General features: G+C 33.9%; 2 protein-coding genes and 1 non-coding gene across 3 annotated transcripts; 1 reads left to right on the top strand and 2 right to left on the bottom strand.

Moving 5' to 3' along the window:
- Window positions 1-7,015: 7,015 nt before the first annotated feature.
- TRNAS-UGA (transfer RNA serine (anticodon UGA)) lies at window positions 7,016-7,098 on the bottom strand. The gene has a single exon. It is a non-coding gene; the product is annotated as a tRNA-Ser (tRNA).
- Window positions 7,099-9,121: 2,023 nt separating this feature from the next.
- On the bottom strand, window positions 9,122-11,994 carry LOC145602528 (uncharacterized). Its single transcript, XM_081658721.1, has 3 exons — window positions 11,324-11,994; window positions 10,676-10,861; window positions 9,122-9,497 (listed from the first exon to the last, which is right to left on the bottom strand). Exons 1-3 carry the CDS (start codon window positions 11,843-11,845, stop codon window positions 9,210-9,212), a joined length of 996 nt encoding a protein of 331 aa, XP_081514847.1. The 5' UTR covers window positions 11,846-11,994; the 3' UTR covers window positions 9,122-9,209.
- Window positions 11,995-16,883: 4,889 nt separating this feature from the next.
- LOC145600931 (PI-PLC X domain-containing protein At5g67130-like) lies at window positions 16,884-22,603 on the top strand. Its single transcript, XM_081656803.1, has 8 exons — window positions 16,884-17,048; window positions 17,190-17,312; window positions 17,479-17,619; window positions 20,215-20,313; window positions 20,412-20,715; window positions 21,564-21,787; window positions 21,911-21,997; window positions 22,136-22,603. Exons 1-8 carry the CDS (start codon window positions 16,947-16,949, stop codon window positions 22,322-22,324), a joined length of 1,269 nt encoding a protein of 422 aa, XP_081512929.1. The 5' UTR covers window positions 16,884-16,946; the 3' UTR covers window positions 22,325-22,603.
- The last annotated feature ends 1,679 nt before the right edge of the window (window positions 22,604-24,282 follow it).

Below are 24,282 nucleotides of genomic sequence, written 5' to 3'. Positions count from 1 at the left end.
TCTTCAGCAGCCTTAGAGGACCCTTCTCCTCCTTCACAAGCTTCGATAGCCCGTGCAACCTCTTCGGCTGTACGAGCAGCTTCGAGTTCCTCGTCCAATAGCTGGCACCAAGGATCTCTCTTCTTCCACCAAGGTTTCTGCCGCTGATAGAGGGCAGAAGCTTCGATCTGAAAGTGAGTCGAGTCCAGATGAACGTCTTGATCTTTCGATTCAGTGATGGAGGGGGCCCGATTCAAGATGGTCCTCCCTTGGTCAACGCCGAGACGCTCGTAGTCAATCCTGGCAGTGACCTCGTCCAGCACTGAACATAGAAAATAAGTACAAATCAGTTCAGCAACATCAAAACGCTGAATAAATTACAAATGCGAAAGCAAAGAGATAAAAAGAAAAGGCTTCGGCCCCAACCGATATAGCTTACCATCTTTAAACTTTCGGCTGAGGCCGACAGTAGCAAGCATATGCTCCTGAAAGATGTAATGGTTATCAGGGAGCCAAGTTGCTGGAATGGTCTTCAGACGACCTCTCCCCCCTGGGTTATCAGCCTTCCCAAAAATATTGGCCTGATTGAGATTATGATCTCCTTGGCCATCATTTTCTAAGGGACCCAAGCTGAACATCTCTGGGTCAGGATTGGAGAGGTATCGGGGGGCGCTGAAGACGAAGGGGTGGTCAGGATCTGTGGGCGCCCTAACCCAGATCCATTGGCCTCTCCACTCCTTATCCGAAGAATCGTTCGGCCACATTGTCAAATGTTGGGGCCGAGACTCAATCCGAAACCACCCAGGACCATGATGTCCATGCCCACTCTGGGTATTCGGCACCAACTTATGGATTTTCTTGAAACAGTGCAAGTTGGGGATATACTTCATAAACTTGCAGACCCACAAGTACGTCATCACCCTTCGGATGCTGACGGGAGTTAGCTGACACAGGGAGATCCTGTAGTGAATCAGCAAATCTCGGACAAATAAGTCCAGAGGGAACCTCAGCCCATACTAAAGCTGTCTTGTGTACACCCCCACATACCCCGGGGGTGGACGATGGATTCTATCCGATGCAACGGGCATTCTGCACCAATACCCATCAGCTTCCATTATGCCGTAGTGCAGCTCTATTTGCTCAGCAAACCGGTACACATCGGCATGCTCAACCCACCAAGAGTAGGGGCAGTTCTTTATCATGGCTGAGGCAACCTCAGCGTCCTCCCATTCCTGAAATCCAGGAAGAACATCCCAAAGGTCGGCGGGAACTTCTTCGTCCCGCCCAGAAACGCTCGGCCCCTCCGTTCCTTCAGGAGGCGCCGATGAAATTGGGGTCGCCCTAATTCCTTCAGCGGGGTCAGGCCCCACTCTCTGTCCATTCCATGTCCCAGTCCTATTCCGAGGATCTGGGAATTGCCTTGCCCTTCTTGGAGCACGGGCCCTACCTCTAACTCCTCTCACCATTGTTGAGTTTCGAAGAAAAAGTCAAAAAAAGGGGAAAGAGTTCGAATTCGAAGAAAATCAAACTGAAATCAAAGGAAATTACCTTAATCTGAAGCGGAATTTGCCGATCTACAAGATGGTAGTGACGAATTTCGGTTTCTAAGTTCAATACTCGGGGAATTTGCGAAGTTTTGATGCGGATTCTTGGGTTTTCTCAAGAGTTTTGGGTTCGTGTTGGTGAAGAAGTGAGGAGAGATAGTGCGCTTCTTTGGTTTTATTTCCAGAAATGGGAATTTTAGGAGTCCGCGCTTTAATTTCTCTTAAATACCTCACTAAGTAACCGTTAAACGCACGTCCCTATGATTAACCACCCATTATCCGTCCAACTTCCATAAATTATCCGTCCAGCCGCCATTATTTTATTAATTGCGGTTTAAATTCAAACCTTTTGGATTAATTAAATCATTTACTTCCCTCCTTTTTCTAATTAATTAAACCCGACCCGTCATACTTCCAAATCGGGTCTGGGGGGCAAGTTGTTTGGATCCAATTTAGTCCAATTGGGCCTAGTCATTAAATGATCCAATTAAAAGCCCAAGGTCAAGGTTCAACTCTCCAATTGTGCTAAAGTCAAGATCAGTCCACAAGGCAAGTCAATTGGGCCAAGGCCTACTTCTCCCATATATGCCAAGGTATAAAAGCCATCAATATTACATTTGTACATAGACAGACAAAAAAAAGCCTCAAGCAATTAATTCTCTTGCATAGCTTTCTCTCTCTACACATTGTACTGACTTTAGCATCGGAGGGGCCTTCTTCGGCAACACCCCCGAGGCTAGTTTACGTGTGTTTGCTGTGCAGGAAATCCTTGGCCCAACGTTATTTGGACCGAGCCCAGTCTTCACCACTTCACAGGACCCTCGGCAAGGTTCCATTGTTTTCACCCGAAACAGTATATAATAAGATTTGAAAATCATAGCTGAATTGATATTAAAACTAATAATATTTGTCCCATTTGTCAGATTTAAGTTAAAGGAAGGATTAGTATTGTGGTTCAAGCAACTATGTTGTATAAAGTTTTCTAGATGGTTTGGTAACCACTCAGATTTAATGGTTTATTCAATTCTTCTTGGTAGATTTGCGTAGGGTATACTAAGATCATCAACGACAATCCCAAATTAAGTAGTAGCCATCATAAATTAATACAGAGTATTTCTTTATTTATTACTATTATGTTACTTTTGTGTTCAAATTGACATTTGGATTTCATTCTTGTTAATGTTACATAAAGTATTCTTATGAAAACTTACTTAAGGGAGAGATTATAAAACATTTGTAAAGTTGTTAGAGTACATCTTTAAAAACACGTGAATGATTCATGTATAGGAATTGATATATTTATATTGTAAGACGTTGGATCAATTCTTCATTAGAAGTAAATAATTCATTTTGTTGTTGCAATGATATGTAAGTATATATAATAATGTGTTAAAGCAAGTTTTTTAAATCACGTGAATAGTTCACACAAAGGATTTTATAACTTTGTATAGCATAATAGAACCATACACATACTTCGTATTAATTTTGTAAAGGAACTTGAAAGATGTTAGGATTTTCTTTAAAATCATGTGAATAACATTATCATAAAGTGATAAAGGAATTCATATATATGGTGCCATTCACATTTTTAATGCCGTGGAAGAATGTAACCATTTGAAAGAAGCTAAGTTATAAGCACATCTCTAAATCATGTGTATGGTTTGCATAAAGAAATTCACAGTTTTATATTGTATCATCAACATTTGATGGTATTGCAGCTATTAAGTAACCCTCAAGCTAATTACTCTGCATGACTGAATTGAACTGAACTGAACTGAATATTTTATGAGAGAAGGATATAAAGATAAGAACTGAACTGAACTTACTGGAGCTGAACTGAAAATAATTTGAATTGAACAAGCCCTTAGTCTGAATTAGAATTATAGATAAGTTCATATACGTATCTATGAAGTACTACTACAATATATGAAAAGGCTGTACCCCCAAACCTACTATGTGGTACGGAATATAAATAATTTTATAAATTAAAAAAAAAAATTGTGTAAATAGCTCATGCATTATATAATCTTTAGGCTAGACCTAGGTATCATTGTCAATGCTATGCATGTATAAACAATTTGGAATTGTAGGACTATACGACTAATACGAGTAAGTGTTAGTGGTATAAAAATCTTAGGGATGTGGACGGCTTAATTGCCAATTTAAGTGGGTCTCTCATGTGAGAAATGGACCTCTAAAGCATCATACACGGTTAATTCTGCAATTTGTGACACCATCACATGCTTCTAACTTTCAATTTTGAGGTTCTCTCACATGATTCTGCCCAATTTTCTTACCCTTTCAACATTTTTTAACAAGATGCAACTCTATGTTGTACCAAATGAACAACACTCCTGTATAATTTGTGTTTCCATATTTGCTCATTCCAAAATATCTATTCTAATTGAGTGTTGTTTATGAATAAATATTTGAAATAAACATGCTTTGTATACTAATCATATGTTATACAAGTAGAGTATTAAATGATCGGATCATATGTTATAGAGTATTAAATGGTTGAAGATGATGATGGGTGAGATGATTAAAAAAAAATAAAAAGTTTATGATTTCCACTTATTATTATAGGCAAAATCATTAACAAGGCTATATTATTTCTAACTTAGTTTAAGTTATTTAAATTAACTTAATGAAATCATTTGAACTTAATTATCTCACATTTTATACTTTAAAAAGGTCAAAATGAATTGAAGAATACACCCTTTCATATGTGGCTTTGATCATTGAATAAAACTTCCTTGCCACAAGCCCACAATTGTACACAGTAAACAACAATAAGCTCTAGTTGTCTACACATCCCTAGGTCCTAAAGTCATGAATGAGTATAAAATAAAATACAAGTGGACTACTATTTGGATAATGTTATTAATATTGTAAAATTTTATGGCTGTTTGAGCCCATAATTTAGCACCTATTCACAAATTATTATGTGATTTTTAAAGATTATTTTTGTTTCACAATTATTATATACCTCAATAAAATTTAAGATTTGTATCTTCCTCTATTTCATAAATTATAATTAGACTACAACATTTTATTTCCAGCACGCGTGATTTATTACAAGTAAAAAAGACCATAATCTAGCTTAAGAATAGCAAAATGACAATTTTTCCGCAGAATATGCTATTATGCTCTCATTAACTAACTAATTAGAAAATTTTCAATTGTATGGAGCAAATCATACCAACGTAATACGGTCCAAGACCAGTACAAGGCTGTGCAACACTTACAATCTAAACCAATGCATTTATTCAAGTACTTTGTATCGACAATTATAAATTTAACAATGAACCTAGAAGATTTACTTCATATTAACCACAAACATTAATGAGATACCCTCATTTTAGACCACTAATCAATAAAAGAAAATGAATTTGGTCAATGGAATCATCTAACCTACTCCCTAACTCTAACTCTAACTCTACTCTAATTATAACACTATAGTTTGATAATATAATCAACAGAGCACATTGCCGCCCAATCATCATTCTATACTCTGAACATACATCCTGGCATATACTCCGTACTAGTACCTAAAATGCCAGCTTCTAAGGTGTGGGCAAAGACATCAGATCCAGAGTTACAAGATTTTTTTTCAAAATTTATTCATCCCTTTCGTTCTTTTATTTTAATAAATGTTCCATTTTGATTCATGTACTATTCGTGCGCTTGTTTTTATTTTGACCATATTATTTCATTGATAAAAGTTGACTTATTCTGTCATAGATTATTTTATTTTACTTTACTTTATACTCCTTTTATCCTTATGTTTGCTGCGAAGAGGTATTAACACATTTTTATTTTTGATTGAAAGGAACTGATAAGTGAAAAGAAGTAGCAGGAGTGCAGGACCAAAATGTAGTGGTTGTGAGAGTAAAGCTGTGATATTTTATATTCAAAGTAGTATGAGGTAAATTTAAAGAGGTAAACTAAAAAGGAATTTGTAGCAAACAATGAGAAGCAGATGAAGTGCAAACATTTTCCTATAATTACTTAAGGGACAACTTTTATAAATTGCAATGTGACTTAGGGCCTGTTCTGTTCAGCTTAATTTCAGTTCAGTTCAGTTCATTTCACTTCACTTCAGCTCCAATCAGTTCAGTTTTTTTTTCCTAATTTCCCTCTCTCATAAACAATTCATGCCAGCTCTATTCAGTTCAGTTCAGCTACAATCAGTTCAAGTCAGTAAATCAGGACAGACTCTTAGATAACTACTTTCAGTTATGTACTGTGTTGAACACACTATAAATTGGAAGAGATCAATAGCACCTAAAACTTGACTGTTATTGGTTAAGAATCTTATAAAATACAGGGAATATTATTTTGCAAGTGTTACAAGTTGCAAACTTGGAAGTTGGAACTTACAACCCCATTAAAATCTAATTAAAGAAAAGGATAATGCATGCGATAGTCCATAAACAGCTGCATGCCCAATTTGCTCAAAGAGATTTGAAATTTTTTTTTTTAAAAAAAAAAAGAAAAAGAAAAAAGGAAATAATAATGAATGTTGGTGAAAGAAATGAGGTCAGAAATTGACAGAATTAGTTGGGCAGCAGTTTGATTAAGAAAACTAACTAGCTAAGAGTCAACTTGAAGAGTGGGTCCCAACGCCGCAACTTCGAGGGTTAAAGTCATTTTCTCATGCGATTAATGTTTTTAAATTTGAGAAAACCCTTGCTACTACTCTTTCTTTCTTTGCTTCTCAACTTGCACTGTTTTTTTTCTCCAAATTCTTGTAATTGGATAACAAGATAAGGGGTTGCTTAATCAATAAATTATCTCTTTTTTTTTTTTGGGAATATTTCGTCAGGAAGTTATATGTTTCATCAATTTTTGATAATTTTTTCAGCATTACTTCCCAAATGCAATGAACATGGGATAATGGTATACGGAGTACTTTATATTAGCTGGGTATGAAATTATTGGTATTGGTTTTCTAATATCAGCTGTCTAGTGGAGAAAAGTTATATTTATTTTGGTAGATCTTTGTACTCCGTAGTACTAACGGACTAGCCAAGCAATTGTTCATTTCTTCAAAAGGACTATACTAGCACAATGCAATATTATTTGTCACATGTACTCCTTTTGTCTTAAGTTATGCACATCTCGTATCCATAATTTGACTTTTTATAATCTCCAAAACACGTATTGAACAATTAATTTTTATGTTTAAGCATCAATATAGATTTTGATGAGCCAATTTATTTTTATTGAAATAATTGAGAAGAGCTTAATAAATTCTGTAGTTCAAAATAATATTTTATTTTATTGTATTCGAGACAATATTACGATAAATGTAAATCAAAGTGCTAACTATTATTTTAGGATCTAGAAAAATGATTGTTACCTCTCTTATATAATAATAATAACGATAACCTTAGATTTCTTAAATAACTGAGAAAAGAATTATAATTGGGTCTAAAATACAATAGGACTAAGAAAACAGCATATAAAAATAGAAACGCCAAAAATAACGTCAACAGCAGGGTTCGAACCTGCGCGGGCGAAGCCCAACAGATTTCAAGTCTGTCTCCTTAACCACTCGGACATATTGCACTTGTTGAACATTTGAGGACAGTTAAATATATAAACTATATCACAATGTTTATTTGATTAGAGCTGACTTTCTAATGACACATGTAGACAATTTTTGCAATCTAAAGGTCAATATTTATCTGCTACGTACGGAGTATTAGACAAAGATTAAGAAGCTGCTTATACTCTAAGAGTCTACGGAAGAATAATGGAGCAGTATTTAGCAATCGCATTAGATGGATCATTGTGACCAGTTTTTATAAATGTTACTTTGGTTTGTATGTATGTATGTTAAACTGAAGTCGAGAAAAGAAGTCACTTTGTACCTATAGGCTATAGCAACTCAATTACGTATATGCTCCTTCAAACTCAAATGATGATGTTCTTTGTAAATTTAGAAATCATGTACTACATTAAGATGAGACTTTCCTCTTTGTATGAAGACTTACGGTTATGTGTAATCAAAACCCAATTAGCTTTAATTGTGCTCTTAAGATTTTATGGTACTCGCAAATCACATAATATGGCCATGCCAAAGGATGGTCATAGCCTTCACAATTCTGTTTAAGCAGCTTATAATTACGTACATAGCAAATGCTGTGAATCTGTGATCTTCAGATTTTGGTTCACAATTCTGTAGGACTTTCTGTGTTTTACCGAAATTTTCAATATTTTGAGTAGTACAGTGAATCTGCGTTGAATAACTACTATACAAGCCCATTTGTAGATAGAATGGGTTGACAATGTATTTTATATCGCTTCGAGATCGTCCAGTTAATATTGGGCCCAACATCTTCTTTGGTCCATTATTATACACGGAGCATTAGCACTAACTACATAACAGCACAAGTCCAGTTTCTACATGGCCTTTTCATGATCACTCACATCTTTGGATGAAAAATGTAAAACAAGTAAAAGACATGATAACACCTCACCCTTTAAAAATACCTTTTTTTAAAAAAAAAAATTGAGGCCTTTGAGCATAGCATCTTGGCTTGCCCTCCTGGGGCTCTTTCGGAAACACAAGGGTGGGTTAAGCCACAAAATTTGCCTCATGGGGCTCTTTCGGAACCACATGAAGCACCTCGTTGCATAATCTTACCAAGTCCAAAAATGTTATACTGAGGCCAATTCAAGGCTGTATAATGCACGAAACTAAATCATTTTTAGAGATTTCGAGGTCTCAATATCGAAAATACACAATACAATAAGGGATCCATCTTGGGGTTATTTAATATTGTTTGGAACCATATATGGTCACTAGTTGGTCATATAAAGGTCTATGATAGCCATGAGTTAATGAAGGGATATGTGTTCATAAATAACAAAATTAACATTATAAAGGTAAAATAGACAGTTTCAACCACCAAATGGCATCTTTGGGTGTTGTGGGGTCCATATTACCATATATAGGTGTACCCGGACCTCATTCCTTAAGGTTGCAATTTGTTCAAATTTAAAGGCTATAAAACTACGATTTCAGACTAAATGCAAGAATTTTTCTCAAAATTAAAATAATGAATGCATATATAAGCAGTTTTGAAGCCATATAAGATCACTACCAATAGGTTTATAAAGTCTCGAGAATTGGTTTAAGTATGTGTCTATGTGACTATTGAAAAGTTATGTCACATTGTAGTCAAGAGAGCTACCAAGAGATCGCGCGAACTATTTTGCGTGAATGTTGTAGGTTCATATGCAACTACTTTGAAGGATAAATAGATTATGAGCGAGGACAAAAAAGTACTCCCCCCGTCCCTAAATTATATTCCTCTTTCTCTCTATTATGTGAGGAATAAATGCTGAAAACATGAATGTAATTTAGGGACGGAGGGAGTAGTGAATTAGTGATAGCTAGTTAGCTACTCCATCCTCCAACCCCTTGGTTAGTTAAGGGTTTAAGGTCCTCATAACTTAAGATAGAGGTAGAGGACTAGTGCATGATACTTTGTAATTAAGGCATTAATGACATACAACACAGCACAAAACCACTTGCTTGATAATTAATCAAACAAAAATCACACTACAAGTGTTATAACTACTGTACTCACTATTTATTATAATGTGATACATTAAGTCAGACCAAATAAATTAAGAGTTTGGACCGACGTATCTAATCTATATTATTAGTATCTATGTGTAAGTGCAGTTATTTTTGAGAGACATGGCCACGTTCATCTTCTTTGGATTCATAACCACAATACATTTAATTGCCTTGTAAAACTTTGGCTTTACCAATTTCCCTAAGACGTATGCTCTTGATCTGACCCTAAAGTTTAGGGTTAATGGCACTGGCGATATTACTACTCCTTTATTATTGTTGCTTATGCTGTACCCTCCCCCATATAGAGGCAGACTGTCTCCCTTCAATTGCACTGTTATCTGTCTTTGACTCGTCCTCCTCTGATAAAAATATTCCATCTGCGTGCATTCAAATTTCACGGTTAAGTTAATCGATCAATCGCACATCTAACACACACTTGGTCGTAATTAAGCACTAATGTTCGTTGTAAAAAAAATCAAGATGCACGTACATTGCAAAAATTTAGAGGGGGCGAATTGCAATAAGTTATGAACATTGATCTTACTAGGAAACTAGGTCCGGTAACATTTAAACGAGGTTCCTTAATTTTTAATCGTTATTTATTTGGCAGGACAATATGGAATAATTTGATATGTAGTGATGTACATGGTAGACCTAGTCCTTGTATTATGGCACAAGATGAGCTAAACAATTTTGACAAAGGAAGCTTCTTGAAATATGCAAGTCGTATATTTTATATTTTATTATGATGATCTAGATATGACAGGGACTAATAAAACCCTGGAATCAAATACTTACAAATTAATACAGCGATATTCATGCAATAAATAAACATATTGGCATTTAGTATTTGGACAATTAGATGTAAAACATCAGTTTTCGTGGCTGAAAATGAAGATTGACGTCTGACGTGCAAGGAAACATATACTATAAACACTTGGTCTTCTATTGTGCATTTATTTGTGCTATATATGTATGAGACGAGTCATTATGATCATTTTGCATTGCTCTACTTGTTCCTTCCCTCTCACAAAATTCCGCACATGATGTGAAGTGAGTACATATTAATGTCGTTTAGAGTGAACGAAAGTGTCATCTTGCCTTTAGCTATACAAATGTCTTTAAACACTTTTTATTGTCTAAATCTTTAAACATTTAGCACCTTTGTTTTTTTAGTCGAATTTCATAAACTAAAATCAAATTGTATCTTCATCATTGACCTCATTATGGTGCATTCACAAATGACAATTTCAATAACACCAACCCAACACGGCAACTAGAAAAAAACAGAAACAATACCAAACAAAATTTTTTATTATTTAATTTTTAGATTTGTGAATTTATAAGCTTTGTACATCTTCACTTAAGGCCAAAAACATACACATAGTCGACATAGAACATGTCCAAAAAAAAAAAATGTATACACATGGACACACATACATCCTTGATTGGCGTACCAATAAAAGAAAATAACACACAAAAACATAAACACACGCACAATTTTGGAATTGTAAAGGCGGAGAAATTGTGGAAATTGAGAAAAAAAGAATGATACCGTTCCAGTTGCTAATATGAGTTCCTCAAAGGAAAGATCAAGGGGAGTCGAGGTTACATGCACGCCAAAAAATGTGCCTTTATTTCTGTACCTCATTTTCACCGTTACATTTACTGTTGCCATTCCTGTTGGTACTCCTGTGTTATCTTGTCCTGCTTGTATGTCAAATTGCTCGAACTTTATACTCTGCAACAATTCAGATTTAGTTACAAACTATTCCGTACTTCATAGTATTTAACCTAGCGAAACTGACCCGTTCCTGATTATCTAACCGGAAATACCCAGCTTGAATTATAATTGTACTTGGCAATAGGCATTACATTTACATAACTAGATAAACCAATATATTATGTGCTGAAGTTAAAGTAATGTCGAACCCCACACTATCTAGTGTTATATTTAAACGACCTACCTCATTTATTGTCCTAAATTTATGTGTCGATACCTAATTGGAGGATTAAACTTTCAAAATATTTTTTATACATCTACAATATAATGCAGATTACACACCAAGCCACGGGCTATCCGTGCTAATTATTGGAATACTATGAAGTATTAATCTAAGTGAACAATTAAATTAAGACGAAGGGAGTATGTAAACAACGAGAGTAATGTAGGCATGTAGCAAATATGATCGATGATTAATACCTTTATAGTAATAACGGGCTTTTGATTGCGACTAGCACCCCACAAAACCAAGGAAAAGAAAGACATTAGCAAAAAAAACGCTACAACGAACCATATAAAATACCAACAACGTCTAGGTATACTTCTTTCTCCATCCTCATCTTCTCCACCAAGAAGCCCCTCTTCTTCAATCGCATCGAACGGGTGTCGTTGATCGTGGTGGTTATGTCGGCCTCCACGACTACTACGACCTTTTCCGCCCTTAGGCTTAGCCGACCCGGAGTACCGGGTCGAGGAGGACTCCCGAGAATGTGGGCCCAAAGATGAGTTGGAATGAGAGTGAGGTGGGGACCCCATTGGGCTGATGACTGGGGTGGAGTGAAAGGAGTTTGTAGTCTTTTCTCCATCGTGAGATGTTGAATCCCTTGATGGACTTTGTACGTAGTACACTTGCCCGTGCCCAGAACCACCCCTACGCGGAGGCGATACCGTGGGAGATGACTCCGGTAAGCTTGTTATATCGGAGTCTGTTTTTGCATGCATTTTTGTTGATTGAAAAAAATAAAGAGTTTGAGAAAATGAGTTGGTAGTCAAAATGTGGAGAAGGCTAAAAAACAAGTGTGCAAAAGTTTAGGAGGAGAGAGACGAAAGAGAGGGAATCGGCTAAAAAGAAGGGTGGCTTTTGGGTTAAGTACGTGCATTTTTTAATATTTCTATTTAATGGTTAGGTTATTTACTTGGTAATGTTAAACAATTAATTGGTTTTAGGAAGTTTAATTAGAGAGAGATTTTGTCAACGAACTAATGTTAGGGTAAGTAGCACGTCTAATTCAGATTAATGTCAGAAGAGAAATACTATGTTATAGATGAAATGGTTCAAGTACAATTTTTTTAGCTTACGTATGATATGGACATATTAATTAATGTTGTTTGAAATTTATAATAATTTGATGATTGGTAGTACGAATGGCCTTATAATTATTTATCTGTATACATCGTTGTTAAAACTCAATTTAAAACCACTAATGAGTATCCTACATTGGAGAAAGATGAGAAATAGTTCCACTTTATAAGGTAGACTGGTAAAAGAGTTGCTCTTACTATTACCAATTTGTTTTACTATGGAAGCTTTGCACCTTTTATGAGGATTGAACTATCCTCTCCCTACTCTACTCTGGCCTGACCGCATAAGTATGTTTTTTTTAAAAAAAAATCTATTGTCTTGTCTGTGTCTTGTCCTTAATTGTATTTGTGGTTTGTTGTACATAGTGCCGTATTGAGAAGCACTTAGCATTTCAAAATTGATAAATCTATCATTCTAAATCTATACTTCTATACTTCTATACTTAGTATTTAAAAACACAAACCAAAATTGACACATGTCATCATTCTTTCTCACATTTCTTTATTCATTCTCCCTCCTTATGTTTTCAAAGAAATTCTCTCTTCATCTCCCCCTTTATTTCTCAATAATTTATATATTTTGTAATCTTTATTTTAATTCAATAACAAATTAAATTTCTTAAACCTTCTCCTCTTCTCATTATTCCATCTATCAATTCAATTTATTCACATTCATAATTCATTTCTTTAATTTGACCCCTTATCTTCCCCCTCTTCTTATATAAATACAAATTTTCAATAAAGATTTTTTCACACTCATTAAGTTTCAAAAACTAAAAAATTAGAGAAACATCTTTCAAAATTCTATGTGAAATTTCTACAACAATGAGGATGATGATTGAAAAGGAAAATATTGAGGTGGCAAGAATACTATGGAAATTTCATAGGATGACATTGTTTACGTGCCATGGGGCTTTAATTTTGAAGATATTAAGCGCAATATAAGAGCCATATATTGGTAAAGACTAAAGAAGAATATCATGCCTTCACATTTCATGTAAAAATTGTAAAATTATATTAAGTGTTTGGTATTTACAAAGTAGTTTTTTATACAAATTGTTGATTAATATATCATGCGATAGAGATATGATTTTACGATTTTAAGCCATTTTTTCTACAACTATTAGTCTATTACCACTAATTCATAAAATATTATAATATGTCAAAAGACGATAAAATAAATTCATTCAAATAATTTGTAAAGGGTTTTTTTTTTTTTTTTTTGTGACAAGATAATTTGTAAAGTTTCAAATAAATTTATAATTTAAGCATAACCCGTGCGTAGAACGGGTCCAAAAGCTAGTTAATATTAAATAAAGCAACCATTAATACTATTTTGTTTTAAAATAACTCGTGCTATACGAAGAATATCTAGAACTTAGATGGTCAAAAACGTGTTTAGGTTTTATATATTATGAATTGGTTCTAATTATATAATTTTTCTTGCCAAAAATGCTTCTATTACAATGACCAACTCAAACTAGCCTAACCCAATGTCTATTTTAGCTAATAACCAAAGTCCTCAAGAAAGAATAAAACCCTTCTTATGAGAATATTCTATAATCAATACGACGAATTGAAAGAAGCCATCATCAACTTTATAAAAGTACAAAAATATGGTGATTATATATTCTTATCATGTTAATCAACAACTCATTTTATGTACAACATACTACGTACATATATAGAGATTATTTTTTATTTTTTTTTAAAATAGGTATGTTTCTTCTACTTCATATTTTATATCCTTATTCAACACGTTTGTCAACTCACTATTCACTAATGTAAGAGCTAATATGTTTGATCATAAATTTAACAAAAAGTCATACATCAAAATAATGTATTAAGACTACTCTAAGATCTATATTTATAACTAACGTAGGTAAAACTTGATCATATAAGTACCAGAAATCAAAATAAAGTATAAAGAAATAAACAAAGTAGTAATTATTGGTATTCTTGCTTCACAAAAAGTTATTAACAATGACAACACCCACTTGAAAAAACTAAGCGGATGTACTAGGAAAATTCTTTCTTTATCGATCTAATAAGGGCCTGTTCTCTTACGTTGAAATTCAGTTCAGTTCAGTTCAGTTCAGCTCCTAATTTCCTTCTCTTATAAAATATTTATTTCAGTTCAGTTCAGTTCAGCTGAGTTCAGTTCAGTTCTGTTCAGTTCAATTCAGTTCAGCTGAGTTCAGTCAATGAGAATAGGCCCTAAGAGAACAATTTACTTACAAATGCTCACCTTGTTGAATAATGTACAAATATGTGCCCATATCTCTTGATGGCTTCAATAATGTACCATTGTTAGCTAGTTTCCATATATAGTAGTATTAAACTTTCAAAATGTTATGCTTTTTTTTTTTTTAATAGTTCAAAAAATTTATGCTTGTTTATATATGAATCCTCTTGCATACTAAGTTACTAAATCAACAAAATTTTATTTATTTTCAGGGTAATCAAATTTTATATGCGCGTTGATGAATTCTTGTTGAACATAATCCGTGGACCTTGAGCCATAAAGCCCATGAACTCTCAAACTAGTTATAGGAAATTGTGCACAACATGTTCTATAAGGCCCACTGACTGGTACACTTCCTGGATCCGCCTAAACGGCCAAACCCATTAATAAAAAATTGTTTGCAACTTCATAATATCGATTAAGAGTGTGGCAAGTTGGCAACTAGCAAGTCATAACCAATTAAGGGATCGTTTGGTTCAATAAGCTGAAATGGATTGATATACGAAGTATACAAGTGCATTTTTTTTTCATTTATTTCAAGATGTTGATTTAATGTTTGTATTCAACTTATGATGTTTATTTAACGAAAACTATTACGTGGTGCCGCCGTGTGGGTTACTTATTAGAATACAATAGTTTGTACTCCGTATGTCACGTATGTCTAGATTAAAATACACCTAAGGGAATTTTACGGCCATTTTTTAAGGTCTTATAAATTATTCATTTGTTCTTTAAATATTACACTATATTACATTATTTTTATTTGTACATGATTTTTCTCTATCTAATCTTATACGGAATATATATTACTTGAGTGCTTTTTTTAAAGATTTTATCTCTCTCATTACCACATGAGCTTTTAAAATACAGTGCATTTATTTATTTTTAGGTCCAGAATGTAGACCATGCAACCAAGAGTTCGTTGCTAAAAAAATGAAGAATAACCTTTTAGACAAACCAAACTTATGTAGTATGTATTTGAGTCTTTACTTTCTGTTACATTCTATAGGTGGTTAAAATGGATAAGCTTTTGCCTGAATATGATGGTTGCAGCTTTTAGATAGAATATTGCATTGAATAGAATGAGTAAGAGATGATTATCCCATTTATAGTTTTTTTTGTATTTCTTTCTAAAAAGATTTGCAAAAAGCTAGCATAAAATCAAAATAGGGCTCCAAAGCATAAAGACTAAAGAGTGTTTATAATTTGTTTATTCTTAATTGTTATACACATTATTCCATTTTAAAAAAATATAAAGGAGGCTAAGACAACACATTGGAGATTTGGAGTAATAGACAAGAGAGATCTTATCATTAATTTTAGCAGGCTTTGAAGATATGGAGAGTAGCTTCTATTATTATCATTTTTGTAATTAAGTAGCTTGTATTCCAATTGAGGTGTCCCAGATAATTCTGTTCTAGATTAGATTTAATTTCCAATCATTATTGGGTAATGGTTCTGTAATAACACTACTCGTACATAGACAACCTCTCATTTTATTGCTCTACGACTACGAGTATTTCTTTCCTCTTTACAGAAAATTGTGCGTTAAGGGCCTGTTCTCATTGACTCAACTGAACTGAATATATTATAAGAGAAGGAAATTAGGAGTTGAGCTGAACTGAACTGAACTAAGCTGAGCTGAGCTGAACTGAACTGAACTGAATTTCAACGTAAGAGAACAGGGCCTAAGTCTATGTTTAATTCAAAAGAAAATAATGAATTATTAAAAAATTATATATATATATATATATATATATATATATATGCACATTTATTCCTAAAAAATTGTCGCATTTGATTTTTTATAAAGATAAGCCAAATCTTATAAACTCTGACTGTAATTTATAATTATTTATACAAAGAAAATCATCATAATTTGTTTAATACTTCGTATGTATTATAAAAAAATCAAATTTCAATAATTTTTATAACTACTATGTACATAATTAAACTTTCTAATGATTAAAGGAAAATCATGAAAGGTCAGATAACTAACATAGCTATTTTGGGATAGATCATCATGTCAAATCTTGTTAACTAGTTCTAACGTGATCTCAACATTTCATAATTTATACTGATATTATACGACGTTTATATCGAAGCTGTCAAATATAAACGGCGAGAGTACATCATTTAGAAACAAATGTAATTTCAATCTTAATTGGCGTTTTACTTTAACCTGGAGGAAATTAGTCGTTGCTTACTTCATGGAACAAAATCAAACCATCATCGCATTCACATATACAAATGTGCCAAATCTATGTTAACTTAGAACTGAAAAATGACCCTATCAACTCCTTTCCCACTTGATAGATATTAAAAATTACAAGACACATAACTAATCTAGAAGGGGCGACTTGTTTTGGTAAAATATTTAACACCTTAGATACCCTTTAATTTTAATTTGTTTCAACGATTATATAATACCACCTTCCCCCACCCTAAAGCAGACATTCAAACACAAATTTTCTCTCTCCTAAATTCTTGGGCACCATGAAATCATGGGGTCCAAATCATCAACATTATGTTCTTTTCCTTCAAATTACTCTCTTGCTTCTTTCAGCTTTTCTCTTCCACTCTTCATCTAGTCTCAAGGTTCATTATTAATTGTGATCGATCTATATCTTGCAATATAATTACATGTTTATTAAATGTTAGTTAAAAAATTAGTTATTGATTCATTTCTCATACTCTGTTAGCTGATGTTTTCTGTTGTAATTGTAAAAAAATGAATAGATCGGAGAGACATGTTCAAAGGACAGCGATTGCGAAGCCGGGCTTCGATGCGAGACTTGTGCAGCTAATGGCAATACTCGTCCTAGATGTTCCCGAACTCAACCCATCATTCCTACTTCTAAGGTTGATTTGATTTTTTTTTTTTTTTCTTTCTTATTGTTAAGTTTAAAGTTAATTACTCAGTAATTAATATTGTGCTACTAATAAAATTATATTAGTAGCATAATATTACAAATGAAAAAAAAAATAAAGATGAATTTAAATTAATTTGATCATGTTGAAAAAACAGGTGAAAGGGTTGGCGTTCAACAAATACTCATGGCTAACGAGCCATAATGCATTTGCAATGTCAGGGACCACAAAGTCACCATCGGGTAGTATTCTACTAGCTCCTACCAATCAGGAAGACTCTGTCACCTCCCAACTTCGTGTATGTATTCATTGATTCTTTCTCTCTCTCATTCATTCAAAATCAACCACCTTTTTTAAAACAAATTTTTGCATTTATGTTTCTCATTTAAATGTTGGTTTGTTAAAACAAAATTACTGGACAATGAGAAAAATTAAGTGAAAAGTTACTAATTATGAAAAGTGCATAAAACTTATATACGGAGCACTTTTTACTACATCTGTTACATATTATGTGCAATTTTTGGATTTTTCATATCTCGTAAACATTATCCCAAAGTCACCTATGATGTGTAATGGAGGTAATAAAATTTGATGATGTATGTCTTGCCTACATAACCGGCTCTTCATAACTTTTTTTATAAAAGAGCTTAAGCTAACAACATACAGATTATTAGGTTATGTTTTAGGCATAAATAGTAAAAATTTGTTGATAGTCATAGCAAGTAACTAAATTCTCCTAAATAGTTATAGCATAAAAGAATTGAATTTGAGAACTTGTAAGTGTTGTGCACAACTTTCCCCTTGTATACCTAATTGCCAATCAAATAAAATATGAGTGCAGTTTAAGAAGATTGTAATAACCACGTTGGTTTCAGCCTTTTTGTTAGATGTAAAGATTAAACTTTGAATTTTACCACTTTTTCTAACCTACCTCACGTCCTCACCTACTGCTAAATAGCTAATTCCACATGACGTGTTCCAAAAACCTTTTTACTACAGACTCATGGTGTACTGAAGTTGGTGCAATGTTTTATTGAGCATTACTCTGTAAAAGGGTGCTAGTAAAAATGTTGGTTCTTTTTTCTTAAATCATGTTTCATTTTCTTATTTTTTAATATAACTTTTTTTTTCCGAAATTTAAATTGTTTTAAGAGAAATAATTTCAGATAAAAGGTTAATAAAAGTTACTTGAGTTCAAGTTATACTTAATATAAGATTAGATAAGCTCCCACCATTTAGTCATATACAAATAAGTGAAAAATGACAAAATAAGCCAACTTTAATGTTGCTTATTTGGATAATATTGCTTAAAATTCTAATAGAAGAGAATACTAAATGACTGACTCACCTTTTGCTTTATTCCATCTCATCACTTTTATTCTTGTGTTGTCTTTATCTTTTTCAATTAATTTTAAAATAGACACCCTCTTTAAATTTAAAAATTTTATATGTAATTATTCTCATGTTTATTATGTGAAAACAAAAGGGCACAATTCTTATGAATAGAATTCTCAATTAACCAATAGGGTACATTTGTAAATTGTGGTCTCCACATACATTAATTTTGACTAATGAGTTCCATAATGCAACGCCACATGTTATTTTGTTTGAATGACTCAACATTCATATTTTGCTTTCCTTCAACATTACGGTTGTGTAGGATGTGATGACATGTCAATATTTTTTTTTTATTTAATATATTGCTGAAAAAGACGACCTTAAGGAAAGGAAATGGGAAGTTCCTTAATCGGCTTTACTTAATTTGTTATAGATTTTAAGTAAAGGACGTTATATAACCTTAAATGTTTCTATGGGCCACGAGGGAGAGGGACTTGAGAATTTGGAACACTAAAGATACAAACATACAATTGTTACAAATCAAACAAAATTATCTAATACAACGCCTTAGATATCTTCCTCGAAATATCCTATTATGTAACCATCCCATAATTAATCTAAGCTTATAATCCGAATTTTATATGCTCAAACTGTATTTCCAATTGCCAAATACCCCATTATTTATTCTGTTTATTCTATGATAGTCAGAGAAAATCAGAAAATGGTATTTATTTAGGGTAGTTGGTATGGTGGCCAAATTGATCTATATATTATTTCTTTAATTTTTTGGTGCAAGATCTTTATTTTTTACCAGTATGTGTTTGCAATCACAAATTTATGCTTGAAACATCTACCATAAAACGAGGTGACAATGTTTTTGTACCAAATCTCCTGACTGCCAGTTTTCAGTTTAGATTATAAAACAAGCATCCTCTACTACCTACCTAACCCTTCAATTTCTTTCATGTGGAATTATTCCAATCACATAATCATTCAAAATCTTTCATGAACTGTCTTGTTTATTTTAAGGAGGAAAAATCCCTCTTGCTAAAATTGGAGACTGGACTAATTAAACAAGTGAACATTGCACCATGACAAGTATGTTGCTAATAAGAATTTGTCATGGTGTTACTTGTTTAACTAGTGGATAATAAAAAATTAACCTTGTTCGTAACTAGGAAAGTTTCCTGTTTAGCTGCGTAAACATATTGAATGTAGCACACCTTGAAGTAGCCGAGGTCAAGATTGTCTTGGCCTAGCTCTGTCTGAGCTAGCTTGGTCTTGCACCGGCTCAACTTGGCTTACGAACTGAGTGGTTTTGTGTAGGTATTAGACAATCATTGCTCTTTGCGTGTGTCTATAACAGGATTTAAACCTCGAAAAGAGGCTCCTTGTGAGAGTGTAACTCTTTATTTTAAGAAAATGAAAATTCGAATGCATCATTCTGACATATGAAATTTAGTTCTTCCTGATAGCATGGCAGCTTGATATGATGAAAGTGATTCTAATAGAGCGTGTCATTGGACGAGTCTGATGAGTTTTTATTGTTCTGTAGAATGGCGTCCGAGGGCTTATGCTGGACATGTATGACTTTGAGAATAACATCTGGTTGTGCCATTCATTTGGAGGCAAGTGCTTCAATTTCACCGCATTTGTAAGTTATTGCTCATTGACCTGCATTCATCTGTCAGTAAGCTAATTGCGACAATTTCATACTCTCAAACTAATCTGATTGATATTTCTATATAACAGCAACCAGCAATCAATGTTCTTAAAGAGGTCCAGAGTTTTCTGCAAGCTAATCCGACAGAAATCGTTACAATCATCATAGAGGATTATGTAAAAACACCAATGGGACTTACCAAGATATTCAATTCAGCTGGGCTCAGCAAATTCATGTTTCCGCTGTCTCGGATGCCTAAAAATGGCACTGATTGGCCAACAGTGGATGATATGGTAGCGAAAAACCAGCGGCTGTTGGTTTTCACTTCTGTGAAGTCTAAAGAGGCCTCTGAAGGGATAGCCTATCAGTGGAACTATATGGTTGAAAATCAATGTGAGTTGCTCGTTTTCTGTTCTCTTTACTACATAGTACATAATTTAATCCTGCAACCTCACACAGTTTGTTTAAGAGAATACTGGAGTGCTTAATAGTTATATCTTCTCATTACGCTACTGACTTAAATACAACAGTTAACAGCCCTCTTGGTTGACAGTAATGTTATCAAGTTTGTCTGTAACTTTGCAAGAAAAATCTCATACCAAGGTCCAGGCAATACAATTTCACATCTCCGAGAACACAATCTTCTCAATAAATTTTCATTTAAACACATACTTGTAACTTAGTATTACCATGGACATTGAGATGAGATTTTTCTTACAAAATTTTACACTGATACATTACCATCATAGTCATTTATTGCAACCTGCTGTCTGAAAGTGTCATTAGTGATTTTGTGGCTATTGGTAGAAATGCTTGTAGTTGTAACTCAGTCTTAATTGACAAACTTACGGTGTGTTTGGATAGAAGGAAATGGAAGGAAAAGAAGGGGAGGGAAATGGAGAGATGTGATATCTTTCATTTGGATAACAAATGAGGAAGGGAAGGAATTGGAGGGGAGAGAAATGGAGGGATTAAATTGTAGGAAAATGATCCCTCCAACAATGGAGAGATTTGGAAGGAAAACTCACCATTCTTCTCTCCCCTCCTCTTCTCCTCCCTCCCCTTCTTTTCCTTCCTCTAATGTTATCCAAACACACTGTTAGTTAAAAAACATTGCAAATTTGCAATCTTTTGTCTAATTTGAGTAAGCAAACTGAACAAAAAGAAGAGCCCTTTTTCTTCTCCCTCTTTTTGTATGCTGAAAAAGTTTCACTCATTCATCATTTCTTGATTATATACAGATGGAGATGAAGGTATGATTGATGGCTCATGCCCAAACCGTGTTGAGTCACCACCAATGGACACAAAATCCGTCTCTCTGGTTCTCGTAAATTATTTTCCAACCAATCCCAATTCTACAAAAGCTTGCGCAGAGAACTCAGCTCCCTTGATTAAAATGATCAATACTTGCTTCCAACAAGATGGCAAAAGATGGCCAAACTTCATTGCTGTTGACTATTACCAGGTTATCAGCTCTGCATCTTAAACTGGATTCTTTTGATAAAAAGTGTTACCTGCATAGAGTATACTAAAATAGTTTGCTGATGCTGTGTATCAACGCGTTTTGGCTTTCTTTGATTTTGTGCAGAGGAGTGATGGTGGTGGAGCTTCAGAGGCAGTTGATGAAGCCAACGGCCACTTAACCTGTGGATGTGACAATATCGCCTATTGCAAGGTTTGCTCTACTATACAATATATCTGTTCCCACATATTGTGATCCTTAACCTAAGTTTTTCCTCCAAAAATATGCATAAAGTTGGTACCATTACCATCATTCACATCATATTCTTACTAATGGTGGTTACACAAACAGGAAAATGGAACCTTTGGTTCATGCAACGTCCCAAAACTTGCACCTCCTCCACCAGCAGCATTATCAACATCCTCCCAAGATGGGAGCTCATCTACTCAATCTAATCACGCTAATAAGGATAACCATAAGGTCCTACAACGTTGGTTGTATGGGTCACTGTTTGCATCGACAATCTTATTAGTTTTGTAAGATGCTGTCACCTGGGGATTGTGTGTCTTCTCATTTCTTTGCCTCAGTACAAATCAACCACATATTGGGATGATGGTTGTTGAGGCCTCACGAGGGTATTCTTACCAATTTTTCTTGTGTAAAAATATGTATGTTCGTTATTTATACATGGTTATGGAACTATTTTTTAGATCGGTTTTAATCCATCTTGATTCTTGAGAAGAATAGCTAAATGGACTACCATTACCTCTATGTTTCCCATTTTCTATGATTTATTGATTTAAGGTAAAGCCATTTACAAACAAATTAAATTAGGTATGTGTTCTGTAGAATTTTTACCGGTTATCTTACTTCTGTCATCTCTATTTGTTGTTCCTACTTTCTACTTTGACTTTATTTTGTCTCTCAAAAAGATTTTTCAATATGAATAACTATTAGACACAAAGGGAGAAGTCGACATTTGTTCTACACGATGTACCATGTTAACCTTACTCCATGATTTGGATAATGCAGAATTTAACTTTCCTAATTTAGATATAGGTAAGTTTAGTAGATCTTACCTCTCACTATACAAACAAGAATATTTTAAGCAGCAATGTATCATTCTAATCACAAGCAACAATAAGTCGCTTTCAGGATGATTCCAAATAGTGCATTTCCCACCAACTACAACTAATCAAAATTATTGCCTCAATCATTTAAGGTGTTAATATAAGAAAAAACCAATTAACTATCATGACTACTCCATATTTGAATTACTAACATAAACATGAATCACCTCACTAGATACTTGTAATGTCTTTACCTATCCAAATTACCACTACCACGTACTATACCTAAAATTGAATGCTCCGGCGATTCACTGAGGGTTGTCAACCATTTTTTTTACAGTTCAAACTAACTCCTAGTTTAATTATTTGCCCCCGATTGGAAGGTTTGGCGACTCCTCAGGGGCGAGGAGTCACCAAACATTTCTCTACCAACCATCACATACAAATCCTTGCAGGGTGCACTGCAGATTCAGGTGAATCTAGGACAAGTTCTTGGCTCCTGATCGTGCTTATTGTCTAGGTAGAAGAAACAAAGGACGTCCACTCAAGGGTCATTTTGTCACCCCCACTTATTAATAAGAGGCCGTGCAAAAAAATAAATTGCAAGACCACGATTACACTCGAATCCGCCCTCTTAATGATAAGAAGGCAATAGGTTGATATTTACAATAATAATCTAGAATATGTGGGGATAGGAGGAAAATTATATCATTTTCTCTTTCAAAGATTCTACCTAATTCATTGACATAGATTATTTTACATAATGTTGCATAGCAAATGACACATTAGCAATAAACAAAAGTGTAAGTTTCGCCAATGTCATTGTCCTTGCGGCTCTCCCCAAAATTGAAATATCTAAAACAAAAATAAGGGTCGAAATTGGTAAGGTATCACCACCAAGTTCGATTAAACTCTACTTAGTACTGTACTTGGAACAAAATGAGCAGTTAATTAGCTTTTATGGCTTCATATTTCTTGACATAATTAATTGGTCTTAAATTAAATTCCACTTGGGAATGTTTTATAGAAGACCAGCAACATCATTGACAGCGAAAGCAAGCATTTGATCCAAAAAGTATTTTGCATGCCAGTATGAACTGGCCACTGGGGAACAAAAAAGCCACTAAAAAGAAGAGGAGAATCAGGAATGGAGCCATGGATGTACTCAAAAGAAGAAAAGGAGAAGAATCAATAAAGCATGGTTATAACAAAGATTGGAATTTTCTAATGATACACAATAAAACAAGTGTAAACTGTAGCACTTGTATAATGTACATCGTTTTTCAATTGATACAAATTGTAAAACCGTGGAACCTATCTATCTGTTTGGCAATCTACAACACTCTAGTCGTTATTGGCTGATTCAATTGGCTTGTTGGTCTGGTGAGAAAATATTACTCAAGTCTGAAAATATTTACTCCGTACCAA

This window comes from Chenopodium album, chromosome 21, assembly GCF_948465745.1.
Source record: "Chenopodium album chromosome 21, dcCheAlbu1.1, whole genome shotgun sequence".
NCBI classification, from domain to species: Eukaryota; Viridiplantae; Streptophyta; class Magnoliopsida; order Caryophyllales; family Amaranthaceae; genus Chenopodium; species Chenopodium album.
The sequence above is the reverse complement of the archived record's forward strand: the minus strand, read 5'-3'. Positions and strand labels throughout refer to the sequence as shown.

What these genes read in the sequence shown, in the direction of transcription:
- LOC145602528 (XM_081658721.1), bottom strand. Translation starts at nt 11,845, where the DNA reads ATGCATGCAAAAACAGACTCCGATATAACAAGCTTACCGGAGTCATCT. An exon ending in AGCCCGTTATTACTATAAAG is followed by an intron (nt 10,862 to 11,323) that starts GTATTAATCATC and finishes GAATTGTTGCAG; the next exon opens with AGTATAAAGTTCGAGCAATT. An exon ending in TCATATTAGCAACTGGAACG is followed by an intron (nt 9,498 to 10,675) that starts GTATCATTCTTT and finishes GAATGCACGCAG; the next exon opens with ATGGAATATTTTTATCAGAG.
- LOC145600931 (XM_081656803.1), top strand. Translation starts at nt 16,947, where the DNA reads ATGAAATCATGGGGTCCAAATCATCAACATTATGTTCTTTTCCTTCAA. An exon ending in ACTCTTCATCTAGTCTCAAG is followed by an intron (nt 17,049 to 17,189) that starts GTTCATTATTAA and finishes AAAAATGAATAG; the next exon opens with ATCGGAGAGACATGTTCAAA. An exon ending in CCATCATTCCTACTTCTAAG is followed by an intron (nt 17,313 to 17,478) that starts GTTGATTTGATT and finishes TTGAAAAAACAG; the next exon opens with GTGAAAGGGTTGGCGTTCAA.